This window comes from Megalobrama amblycephala, linkage group LG4 (genome assembly GCF_018812025.1).
Source record: "Megalobrama amblycephala isolate DHTTF-2021 linkage group LG4, ASM1881202v1, whole genome shotgun sequence".
Taxonomy (NCBI): domain Eukaryota; kingdom Metazoa; phylum Chordata; class Actinopteri; order Cypriniformes; family Xenocyprididae; genus Megalobrama; species Megalobrama amblycephala.
Genome location: NC_063047.1, coordinates 55,558,815 through 55,569,927, shown reverse-complemented (window position 1 = coordinate 55,569,927; position 11,113 = coordinate 55,558,815). Strand labels below are relative to the sequence as shown.

The following is an 11,113-nucleotide window of genomic DNA, read 5'->3' as shown; positions in this document are numbered from 1 at the left end:
AAACCACGCCTATCGGTTACAGGCGGCATTACTAGGAAAATTCAAACAACTAGGCTTGCTTTGTTACATATTAATTCTATAAATCGTGAGTTAGTTCATACATTTACAGCGAAATGGTGCTAAATTGCTTTGTACCTGGATGTACACCCAAAATCAGGAAAGGACAAGTAAGTTTCCATCATTTTCTGATTAAGTTAAAGATTTGGAGCGATGTAAACACTGGCTGCGGGCCATCAAACACCCAAAGTTTGGAGATGACACCGTTATAGAAAACCTAAAAAACCGCAGAATATGTAGTCTCCATTTCAAGCACGAGGACTACGAACCAAATATCCTTGCAATGAAGAGAACCATTCTGAAGGACACAGCGATACCATCAATATTCACTTTCCCAGAGAACGAACAGCCTGGGCATCTGGTACTAAGCGTATTCGCCTAGAGGTAAGACTCGCTGATACTAGACTGATAACACAGTAGCCTATACGTAGTGTTGTAGGTAGCAGTAAAACTGCAAACTTAGCAAAGTAACGTTAGATAGACAATTACATATAAGTTGCATATAAGTTGACTGTTATCAAAGTAAAGCCACTGTTCTGTAAAACTGAGTTAGTCTATTTATCTATTTATGCTAACGTTACCACAAAAGCCTGTTGCTGTATTGGTTGAGATGACTGCAGAGACCGATAAATTTGCGAGATGAACCACTGATGTAGTGCAGACAAAATAAAGTTAATTACTGTAAGCTTAAAAATATAATTGTAACTTCCCACTTTTGATAAAATCTTTGATCTATGTCCGTGAGTAACCTCAAACGCGCATATGTATGGGCGTGGTGAAAAAATGCGGAACTACCTGCTATTACTGGCTGTAGTTTTAAGCCTCTGGCCAAAAAAGCCTCCGATGACGCAAAATGACAATTTTTGCGTCATCGGAGGCTTTTTTACAGAATAAAAATGCATAAATCTCTCATCTCGGGCTGATATGAAGGGGGAAAGCACGGTAATTCGAAAATACTAGTGGTATTCTACTAATACAAAGCTTAATGCTAAATCCTGAAGTAACCCTTTAATTGTCCCATTGTATTTACATTCATTGTTTTGTTATATTTTCTTTAAAAAAAAATTGTAAATGTTTTACCTCTCAGGAGACAGTGGTTATCCCCTTAGAACGTGGCTGCTAACTCCACTAACTAGACCCCAAACCGAACAAGAACGGCGTTATAACGAGAAGCACTGCCGGACGCGTTCAGTGGTCGAACGCACTATTGGTCTGCTAAAAGGACGCTGGAGGTGCTTGGATAGGTCTGGTGGCACAGTATTGTACAGCCCTACAAAGGTTTGCCGCATTGTGGTGGCTTGCGCAGAGTTGCACAACATTGCTCAAAAGAATGGTATACCTGTTCCATCGAACGCCCATACTGAAGATAATGAACCCGACCCTGGCCCTCCTAATGCAGTGCATAATGCTATGGCAATACAGCGGCGTATAAATGGAATGTAAAAAGGCAAGTGAATTCAAACTTTTATTTTTTCACAAGTTCTTTAAGTGAACCACTTATTTCTGACAAAATTGTTTTTATTTCTTTCAGTTCGGAACACACCGCATTAACAGCATGAACCATGTGACGTTGGGTCTGCATGACTTCTTCCGTCAGTACACGCCTTGAGTTACCAGCGCTCGGTGGTGGCACAAAGGATGATGATGATGATGATGATGATGATGCACTGGATTGCGCACAGGATGGGGTTGCTTGGGCATTTGATGATGGCGGCACACTGGACGTTGGTGGAGGCACACAAGATGCCGGTGGTGGCACACAGGATGGTGGTGGAGGCACACAGGATGCCGGTGGTGGCACACAGGATGGTGGTGGAGGCACACTGGATGGCGGCGGCGGTGGCACGTAGGATCTAAGCCTATATCCCTTGTCTACCCCACTTGGACCACTCACCGGGCTTGAAGGCATTCCAGGATTAACTGTTCCTTTAATCATTAAAAAACGTTTCATTAAATAAAGGTTGTATTGCATATCTGTAAATGTGTGAAATAAAATGTGCACTTGATGACTTGCTTTTGTCTTTTTAAGTTACATTTTTATCATATGAATAAACAGGAAAATCGACTATTTTAATAAACGTATATCTTAAGGGCAGCTGCATCTATTGCTAGATTTGTCACTTGAATATTTTAGGACTTTCCACTTCCATGGAATTTGAATTGGTTGATTTAAATTATCCACAACAAAAAAGCAGAATTTTAAACAGACAAAAACATACATAATGTGTAGATAAATCAATTACTTACCATCGTCACCGCAAATCACATCCGTATCACCTTGGAATTCTGGAAGAACTCCACTTAATCCTGTTTCCCCTATAATCGCACCCACCCTTGCATCAAAGGCTGAGAGGTCAGGGATTCCTTGACCACCACCAGTTGTTACGACACTGCGCCTGTGTGCACATATTCTTTTTTTTACGACTACTTTTAAGTCAGACCATTTTTTTTTTGTCTCTTGGACTGTGCGAGGCACTGAGGTAACAGCATTGACTGCTTCTGTTACTTGCTCCCATTCTAATATCTTTCTTTTATTTGAAATGCCCGCAGAGATCCCACCAAATAAAACTTTTTTTCGGCTCTCCACCTCAGACAGCAGTACCTCCATCTCGCAGTCGGTGAAGTTTCTTTTTTTTGCTTTTCGTTTCTGTTCTTCCATTTTTAGCCAAACAGATCAATAACAATTATCGGTCGTATTAATATGCAGGGAGATCATACATATTCAAAATAGGCGGTCTTAACCTCCAAATATGGTTATTTCGGGAGGAGATTGGGGTAAGCTATAAGCACGTGCACCTGCGCACAATATTCAGATAATTGTGATTTATAAAGTGAACCTTGCGCAGGTTCTGACGTACGTACGGTTTTATAAATCTGAAAACTTTTGTGCGTACGCACACTTTAAGGATGAAATCTATGCAAAGTTTTATAAATGAGGCCCCTGGTGTCCCCAGAGTGTGTGTGTGTGTGTGTGTGTGTGTGTGTGTGTGTGTGTGTGTGTGTGTGTGTGTGTGAAGTTTCAGCTAAAAATACCCCACAGATAATTTATTAAAGCTTGTCAAATTTGCCCCTACTTGGGTGTGAGCAAAAACATGCCATTTTTGTGTGTCCCTTTAAATGCAAATGAGCTGCTGCTCTCTGCCTGCTTTCCAAAAGAGGGCAGAGCTTTAACTCCTTGCACTTCAGTTGCTCAACAACAACCAAACCTGGAGAATGTCACACAGCCAAAATGACAAATGTCAGTAACGGTGTTCAGCCTTACATTGTTCAAACTGCAGTCGGACACTGATGGAGAGACTCAGGAAGTTACAACTTTTAGAATGCAACTGGACGTTTCTGAATGGTTAGTGGATAAATTTATGTAGTTGCTGTGGAGTTGATTCAACTCATCGACTAGCATGTGCTGTCATGTTAAAGCAACACTGTAGTTTTTCGACCTTAAAATAATGTCAAATTATTTCAGTGGTAGAACAACTTTTAACCAGATGAATTCTACTGCCGCTGCTACCTGAGCAGCCTCTTATCAGCTACAACCACACTCTGCAAGTTCCATGTTCGGGTCAGTACACACAGCCACGTCCATCCCCTGCCAGTGGAAGAGTGCGACCTGCTTTACAGCATACGTCACATATTTTACTTGTAGCCTGGGTGGAGTTAGCCAACAGCTAACTATAAGACGAAACGATCTAATATGCAAGTCTTAAAACCAATGCCATGGCAGAACCAGCAAAGAAACCAAAGAGGGTTTTGTCGGAGGAAGCGAAGAAAAGAATGAGAGAGAGTGATCGGACACGAGCCCAAACACGAATCATTATCGGACAGGCTTACACTCTGTGACGCAAGCTGAAAGAGGCAACAGGTTGCAAAACGGATGGAGACCTAGCCTTCCTGTTACTGGAAGTCTTATATATACTAGTTTGGCTAAAGAAACAACCACGTAAACCCCAGCTTCCTAGTGTATTTCTCACCAACGCCAGATACTGGCATGATGAATACGATCCTCAACTGGATGGAACTGAAATAAATACTTTGAATGTTGTGTACCTTCGGACTTATGATAGCAACCTGAATGACACCGTTCGCCAGAGGAGAACTGGCCCCCCGACTAAGCCTGGTTTCTCCCAAGGTTTTTTTCTCCATTTTAACACCTATTTGCCACCTGATGTCACCTGTTGGAGTTTGGGTTCCTTGCCGCTGTTGCCTTTGGCTTGCTTAGTTGGGGACACTTGACATTTGACTTGACATTCGATATTCAACAGTGTTCTTGACATTTATTCAACAGTGCTTTTGAACTGCCTGCATTGATACTATTCTTTAAGAGCTGCTGTGCAGCCAAAATTATATACCAGTTATCACTGTAAAGCTGCTTTGACACAATCTGCATTGTAAAAAGCGCTATATAATGTAATGACTGAGGCAAATCAGACACAATTATTGGTTAGTTAACCAATAGTTTTAAGCTCACTCTGGAGTCTGTCCCCATCCCCCGGGAAGTTTTCAGTTACAAGTTTATTGCGCTGAGGAATGTGGTTGCTGCATGGAGAACAGAGTAGAGACACAGAAAATCTGCATCTTCCCTGCATTTTCCACACAGAACACAGACTCTGTGGCATTAATGTATAGACAGACTGTGCTATAAATGATTCCTTCTCAGGAAATGGTATCCATTATTACTGATGTTGTATTGTACTCATTGTATTTACATGTTTGATGATTGTTAAATGTTATGACCTGCACGGTAACTTCAATCATGCCATGTTTAGTGTCTATACGTTCGTAGCGGGAAGATTTAAATGTTTGTGTATGCGGTACATCCATACCTGTGCAACACATCGGTATTAAAAGAATATTTAATAGTTCTGATTCAAGAACTCAGCTTGTTAACCTTTCTGGGTTGTAAAAGCCCTGACAGGAGGGGTGTTGCCACCCAGAATTACAACATCTTCATTGGTCCGGTCAACAACTGAGAGGTGTGACTTTGACCAGAGGTTAAAAACCAGCGAACAGTGCCACTCCTTTCTTTTTCTCCTTGCTTCTGAACGACCGAATCGATCTCCTTGCGGCCGGCCTAGGCCAGGCCTGCAAGGCCTGTAGGCCTCGGCCTACAAACGAGCCATGTGCTCCTCATCCCACATGGAAAAGACTGGCAACAACTTCGGACTGAATCACCCAAGATCTCTCCTCAGATGGCAGAGCCGATGCTCCTCAGCCTAAGGGCATCTTGCAAGTATCGTACATTTTAACACTAAACAGCAAGTTCACGAGTTCACACTTACAAATAAGTCAGGTAAATAAATTGGTAAACGTATTTGGCGTGCTGTCCGGGGAGAGGGCTCCGAGCTCGGTAATCGGCCCGAACACAGAGTACCCCCCAAAAAGCGAGAGTTAACTACGGACAGCAGCCGAAAACTGAAACTGTGACCCCCCCCAAAAAAAAAAATAGAAATAAGGCTGATGTTTGCAAGGAGAAAGCTGTCTGCGTGATCGAGAAGGTTCTATCTGACGGGAGTTCAATACTCACTGCGATCGGACGGTTAACCCCTGCTGATGGTGGGTGGACGTTTAGAAATTTTAGATTGGGGCTCTTGCGGCATCCGACGGGAGTTCAATACTCACTGCGATCGGACGGTTAACCCCTGCTGATGGTGGGTGGACGTTTAGAAATTTTGGATTGGGGCTCTTGCAGCATCCGACGGGAGTTCAATACTCACTGCGATCGGACGGTTAACCCCTGCTGACGGTGGGTGGACGTTTAGAAATTTTAGATTGGGGCTCTTGCGGCATCCGACGGGAGTTCAATACTCACTGCGATCGGACGGTTAACCCCTGCTGATGGTGGGTGGACGTTTAGAAATTTTAGATTGGGGCTCTTGCGGCATCCGACGGGAGTTCAATACTCACTGCGATCGGACGGTTAACCCCTGCTGATGGTGGGTGGACGTTTAGAAATTTTAGATTGGGGCTCTTGCGGCATCCGACGGGAGTTCAATACTCACTGCGATCGGACGGTTAACCCCTGCTGATGGTGGGTGGACGTTTAGAAATTTTTAGATTGGGGCTCTTGCAGCATCCGACGGGAGTTCAATACTCACTGCGATCGGACGGTTAACCCCTGCTGATGGTGGGTGGACGTTTAGAAATTTTAGATTGGGGCTCTTGCGGCATCCGACGGGAGTTCAATACTCACTGCGATCGGATGGGTAAGCCCCACGAGAAGGTTTTAGCGAGTTGGTTTAACTGATGAGGGTTTGGTGTGCTTTTTTGATGTGGAAGCGGTTAGATCTGATGTAGCTTTTGAAGGCTTCGGATGACCAACGACCGAGAGCTTGGATCTGTTGCTGGGAGAGACCTTTTTGGGCAGCTGTGGTCGCCGCTCCTATGCGAAAAGAGTGGCTTGAAAAGTGTTCCGCTGGGATGCCAGATTGGATCAAGATCAATTTGAGATGTTTTTGAAACCAAAAACGTGTGACTGGGTGGTTTGAATCATCTGTAAAGAGTGGATCTGAAGGGGATTTGGTTTGTGAATTCTTGAAATGGAGGTAGGACTGGAGAGTTTGGTATGGTTGTATAGGTGATTGGAGGTTGAAGATGTAAATGAAATGGCCTTTTATTGGTCTGGTCAGTTTTACTCTGTTTGATAAAGTAGGAGAAGGTTTCATTGTCTAACAAGCATAGATCTGAAATGGTGGGGTGGATTTTAGGATTAAAATTGGAGGTAATGGCGAGTTCAGAGCATCTGAGGAAACCGAAAAAAGCCAAAATGAACATGGCATCCAAAGTGCGAGCGGTGTTAATAGAATGGTATCCTAGACGGAGAGTACGGATACATCTGGTGAGTAAGTCTAATGTTAGAGGTTGTCTAACATCTGGGCGGGTAGGATGGGTTTTTTGGATGCCTTTAATAAGCAGTGATGTCTGCGAGTTTGTTATTTCACAGGAGGGTGAGCCGAAAATTAATTTGTGAAAAAACTGGATTCCACTTAAATAGCCTTTAATGGAACCAACCTGGAGGCTCTTGGCTGTGTTGAGGTAAGAGATGAAAGACGTAATGGTGAGCAGAGAGAAATCTGGGAACGGCAAGTTAAAAATTAGATGAAAAGTTTTAAAACATCTCCAAGCTGTTAAATATGATTGGAGGGTTCGTGGGGAAAAAGCTTCAAAGATCGAATTGAGAGAAGCGTCAAGCAGTGGTCTCATAGAGTGGTTTATGGGAAAGATTAATTCTGAATAGTGAGGTACTGGCGTCGGGTTGGGGTCCGCTTCTGGAGCCAGCTGTCTGAATTTCTGGAAAGCAAAGCGTGAGAGAGAGTCAGCAATTTCATTTTTTGACCCGGGTACGTGCTTAGCTGTTATGATAAATTGATCGCAAGCTGCTATCCAAATAAGGCGTCTTAGGAGTGGCATCATAGCTGGTGCATGCGAGCGGGTTTTATTAATGCAATGCACCGTTGCTTCATTGTCGCAGTAGACGATTATGTTGTTTGTGGACCATTCTTTCCCCCATAGAAAAGCTGCGACGACGAGAGGATAAAGTTCAAACAACGCTGAAGAGGCTGGGAAATGCGTCGCATCTAAGAGCTGAGGTGGCCAAGTAGATGCGAACCAACGGCCTTGATAAAATCCCCCAAAGCCAATGGAGGGAGCTGCGTCGGTGTAGAGCTGAATATCGATTGGAAGGGACACCAACGTATTATAGAAAAAAGATAATCCGTTCCACTGTTTAAGGAAGGTTATCCATAATTTTAGTTCGTCACGGCATGGATTAGTTAGGGAGATTTGGTCTTCTAACGCAGCGACGGAGGATGCGAGAGAGAGAAGATGCGAGATGAAAGGGCGGCCTTGCGGGATTATACGCATAGCGAAGTTTAGGTGGCCGAGCAGAGACAGAAGTTCGCGCTTTGAGCAACTTGGGCTGTCTAGCAACGTGGAAGAGACCAGAATTATTCTGTCGATTTTCTCTTTCGGTAGAGAGGCCTGGAATTTGACGGTGTCCAGACTGATGCCCAGGAATTCGATGGACGTGGCTGGGCCACTGGTTTTGTCCTGGGCGATCGGAACTCCCAGCTCGGAAAAAACCTTTTGGACTGTAGTGAGATGCGCTGCTGGGATGGCATCAGGAGGCGAAATTATTAAGAAGTCGTCGAGCAGGTGAATAAGGTAAGGAATTGCGTAGTTGTTGGAAAGAATCCAGCAAATTGCTTCTGACAGCATGTCAAAAATCTTGGGGCTGCTTTTGCAGCCGAAGGTTAGGCGGACGGCGAAGTAATATTTTTCATGCCAACGGACGCCAAATAAATGCCAGGAGTCTGGGTGGATGGGCATCACTTTAAATGCTGAAGTAATGTCGACTTTGGCGAGCCAAGAACCACGACCGGCGTTTTTGATTAACAGTATTGCTTGGTCAATATCATGGTACTGAAGAGAAAATTCTTCGAGTGGAATGAGGCTGTTTATGCTTGGAGACGGAGAATTGTGCGGGGCTGAGAGGTCGATTATTAAACGTTTTTTACCGGAGAATTTCCTTGTAGCCACTCCAATAGGGCTGATGCGAAAGTGTTCGAAAGGAGGAATATCAAAAGGTCCGATCATGAAGCCAGAATTAACTTCCTTATTGATCAATTCGTCCACTGTGTCGGGTTCTGTAAGAGCAGATTGAAGATTATCACAAATCATATTTTGTGAGGGAATGCTTTCTAGACCTGGTTCAAAACCATGTTCGAGACCAGACAGCAAATATTTGGTAAATTCGGGATCGGGGTGCTGAGACAATTCAGATGACAGACGTAAAATATTCACAGGAGTCGACAAGTAATTTTTGGAATTTTTATTGGTAGATTTTTGTACAGGGCATACAGTGCGGGCGTGGGCGCCGCCGCAGTAATTGCAAATATGCAAAAAACGACAGCGATTTCTTAGGCAGCCGCCTGTATTGAAGTGGTTGCAGACCTGACGTCTGGAGGAAAAAGCTGCGCCTCTTCCGAATGAGTCGGAGTTTGTAGCTGGCCGTGGAACGTAACTCGTTGATTTCTCTTGGTTGGGGACTGGAATAGGAGGAATTGACGGATTTACTTGGGGACAAGTCATGGTGGAATGGGCGAGCGACCTACAGACTGCGCAGGAAATATTTCGAACGCCCAGGAAGATTTTATTGTGGAGATCAGTGTCCAGCGCGCCCCAGTAGGGGCACTGATTCCACTGAGCGATACGAACGGCGCATTTTGCTGAAAACAGCTTGTGGTAAGTGTAAAAATGAGATCCCCCATAGGATAACGCGAGCTCTGCCACTATCGCGAGATAGTCATTCAGCTCGCGTCTCCTATGGGGGAAAACAGCACAAATGATTTCGGTGAATCTACTGAATGCGATGCAAAATTCAGAAAATGAAAGGATTCGGGATGAGGAATTATTTGGATTTTTTAAAGTGACTGAAAAGTCACCACAATTAATCTGGCGATTAGAATCAGGTGGGGGAAGCAGGGAAAGGAGTGATGATAGATCGATGTCTGCACCTGATAGAATCTGCGCTCTGATATTGCCGGCGACAGGGGGCGGTTCCAAAGCGATGGCGTTTGGAGGAATGGGCATCGGTGTAGCTGTGAACAAAGAAAATTGTGATTTTGCTTGAGGGAGAATGTTTTGAGGGAGAAAATCCGGGGCCGACACTGAAAACGGAGGCAGCCTCGCGCTTGAGATGGCACCTGGACCTTGGGAAGCGACGGGGAAGGAGAGAGAAGGTTGAGGTAAAGAATAAAGCGGCTGGGCCTGTGCCGCTAACGGAGGCATCCTCACGCTAGGGGCTGCTGTAGGCCACAGCTGGGGAAAAGTGTTAGCGAGAGGGGAAGGAGAAGGAAAAGTTGTTCGGGCTTGCGATTCTTGCGGAGGCAACCTCACGTCAGGAGCCGCAGGCCACGAACGTTGAGGAGAATTCGAGACAGTGAGCAGTACAGGTTGAGCCTGCCCCGCTAGCGGAGGCAGCCTCACGCTAGGGGGAAGACAACCACTGGTAGAGGCGGGTAATTCCGTACGGGGGGCGGTGCTGGAGAAACCCGCGGAAAGAGGCTGAGTAGAAGGAGGAGGGTGCGGCGTAGCAGCGGCGGAATCTGGGGCTCGGCCCAGGCTCGCTGAAGGCCCGCTGCCCTTACCAGACGATCGGCGTTGAACTGGTCTTGCTGTAGAGGAAGACTGAGTTTGAGAGGTACGTGGTTTTTTACCTTTGCTGCTTGAAGTCGTTTTCTTAGAGGGAGAAAGGGGTTTAAAGGGAGCGCAAGTTGACTGCAGGCTTGAATATAATTTATATAACTCGGGTTTATTCATCCGTCTCGAGAAATGGACATCCGCGCTGATCAGAGCTTGCCTTAATCCCAGCACTGTCCATTTCTCGATTGCAGGAATGGTTGGTTGAGCCATAGAGTAGGAGGATGATGATGATGATGATGATGACGATGAGGAAGAAGGTGTGTGTCTCACCGGTGGAGGAGAGGGCTGGTCTAGCCGCCTTGGACTACGGATAGTGGAGCGGATAGGCTGACGGCCGCGCAATGGAGTCGGAGACTCAGCGACGGCACCTGGCGGCGCATGGCTGCTCCTTGGGATGGCGCGGTTCGGCGAAAGAGTCTGTGAATATAGAGACTCATCATCGGACGGGAAGAGTTCGATTTCCGACATTTTAGGCGAACCTATTCTGGAAACTGTCGAGGATCTTTGGGTGAGTTTTGACTGTGATTATATACAGGCCTGAACTCATGCTGATTGGGTAGATACGTTGATTACAGATTGTTGACAGCTGGTTGAGATGACGTAATCATTAAGATGACGTAATGATTGGGTAGGTTATTTGACTTGTTCCTCCTGAACTACGTTAATGAAACATAATTTAGTATTAATTTGTAAGACTTACCTTGCTATTGCTGAAGAAACTGATGATTCCTTTCCAGATTGCCTTTGACATTTCATGTAGCTCTAGTAACAGCATCTCTTCCGGTTCAACACTATCATTACTCATTCTGACTTGCGTGTGTGTGTGTGTGTGTGTGTGTGTGTGTGTGTGTGTGTGTGT

General features: G+C 45.1%; 1 protein-coding gene across 1 annotated transcript; it reads right to left on the bottom strand.

Moving 5' to 3' along the window:
• Positions 1–6,277: 6,277 nt before the first annotated feature.
• On the bottom strand, positions 6,278–10,722 carry LOC125266195. Its single transcript, XM_048186645.1, has 5 exons — positions 9,756–10,722; positions 9,567–9,650; positions 9,004–9,098; positions 7,063–8,817; positions 6,278–6,433 (listed from the first exon to the last, which is right to left on the bottom strand). The coding sequence occupies exons 1-5, from the start codon at positions 10,720–10,722 to the stop codon at positions 6,278–6,280; spliced, it is 3,057 nt and encodes a 1,018-aa protein (XP_048042602.1).
• Positions 10,723–11,113: the final 391 nt, after the last annotated feature.

What these genes read in the sequence shown, in the direction of transcription:
- LOC125266195 (XM_048186645.1), bottom strand. Translation starts at nt 10,722, where the DNA reads ATGTCGGAAATCGAACTCTTCCCGTCCGATGATGAGTCTCTATATTCA. An exon ending in CGTCGCTTCCCAAGGTCCAG is followed by an intron (nt 9,651 to 9,755) that starts GTGCCATCTCAA and finishes CTTTGTTCACAG; the next exon opens with CTACACCGATGCCCATTCCT. An exon ending in ACACAGCCAAGAGCCTCCAG is followed by an intron (nt 6,434 to 7,062) that starts GTTGGTTCCATT and finishes CTTTTCGCATAG; the next exon opens with GAGCGGCGACCACAGCTGCC.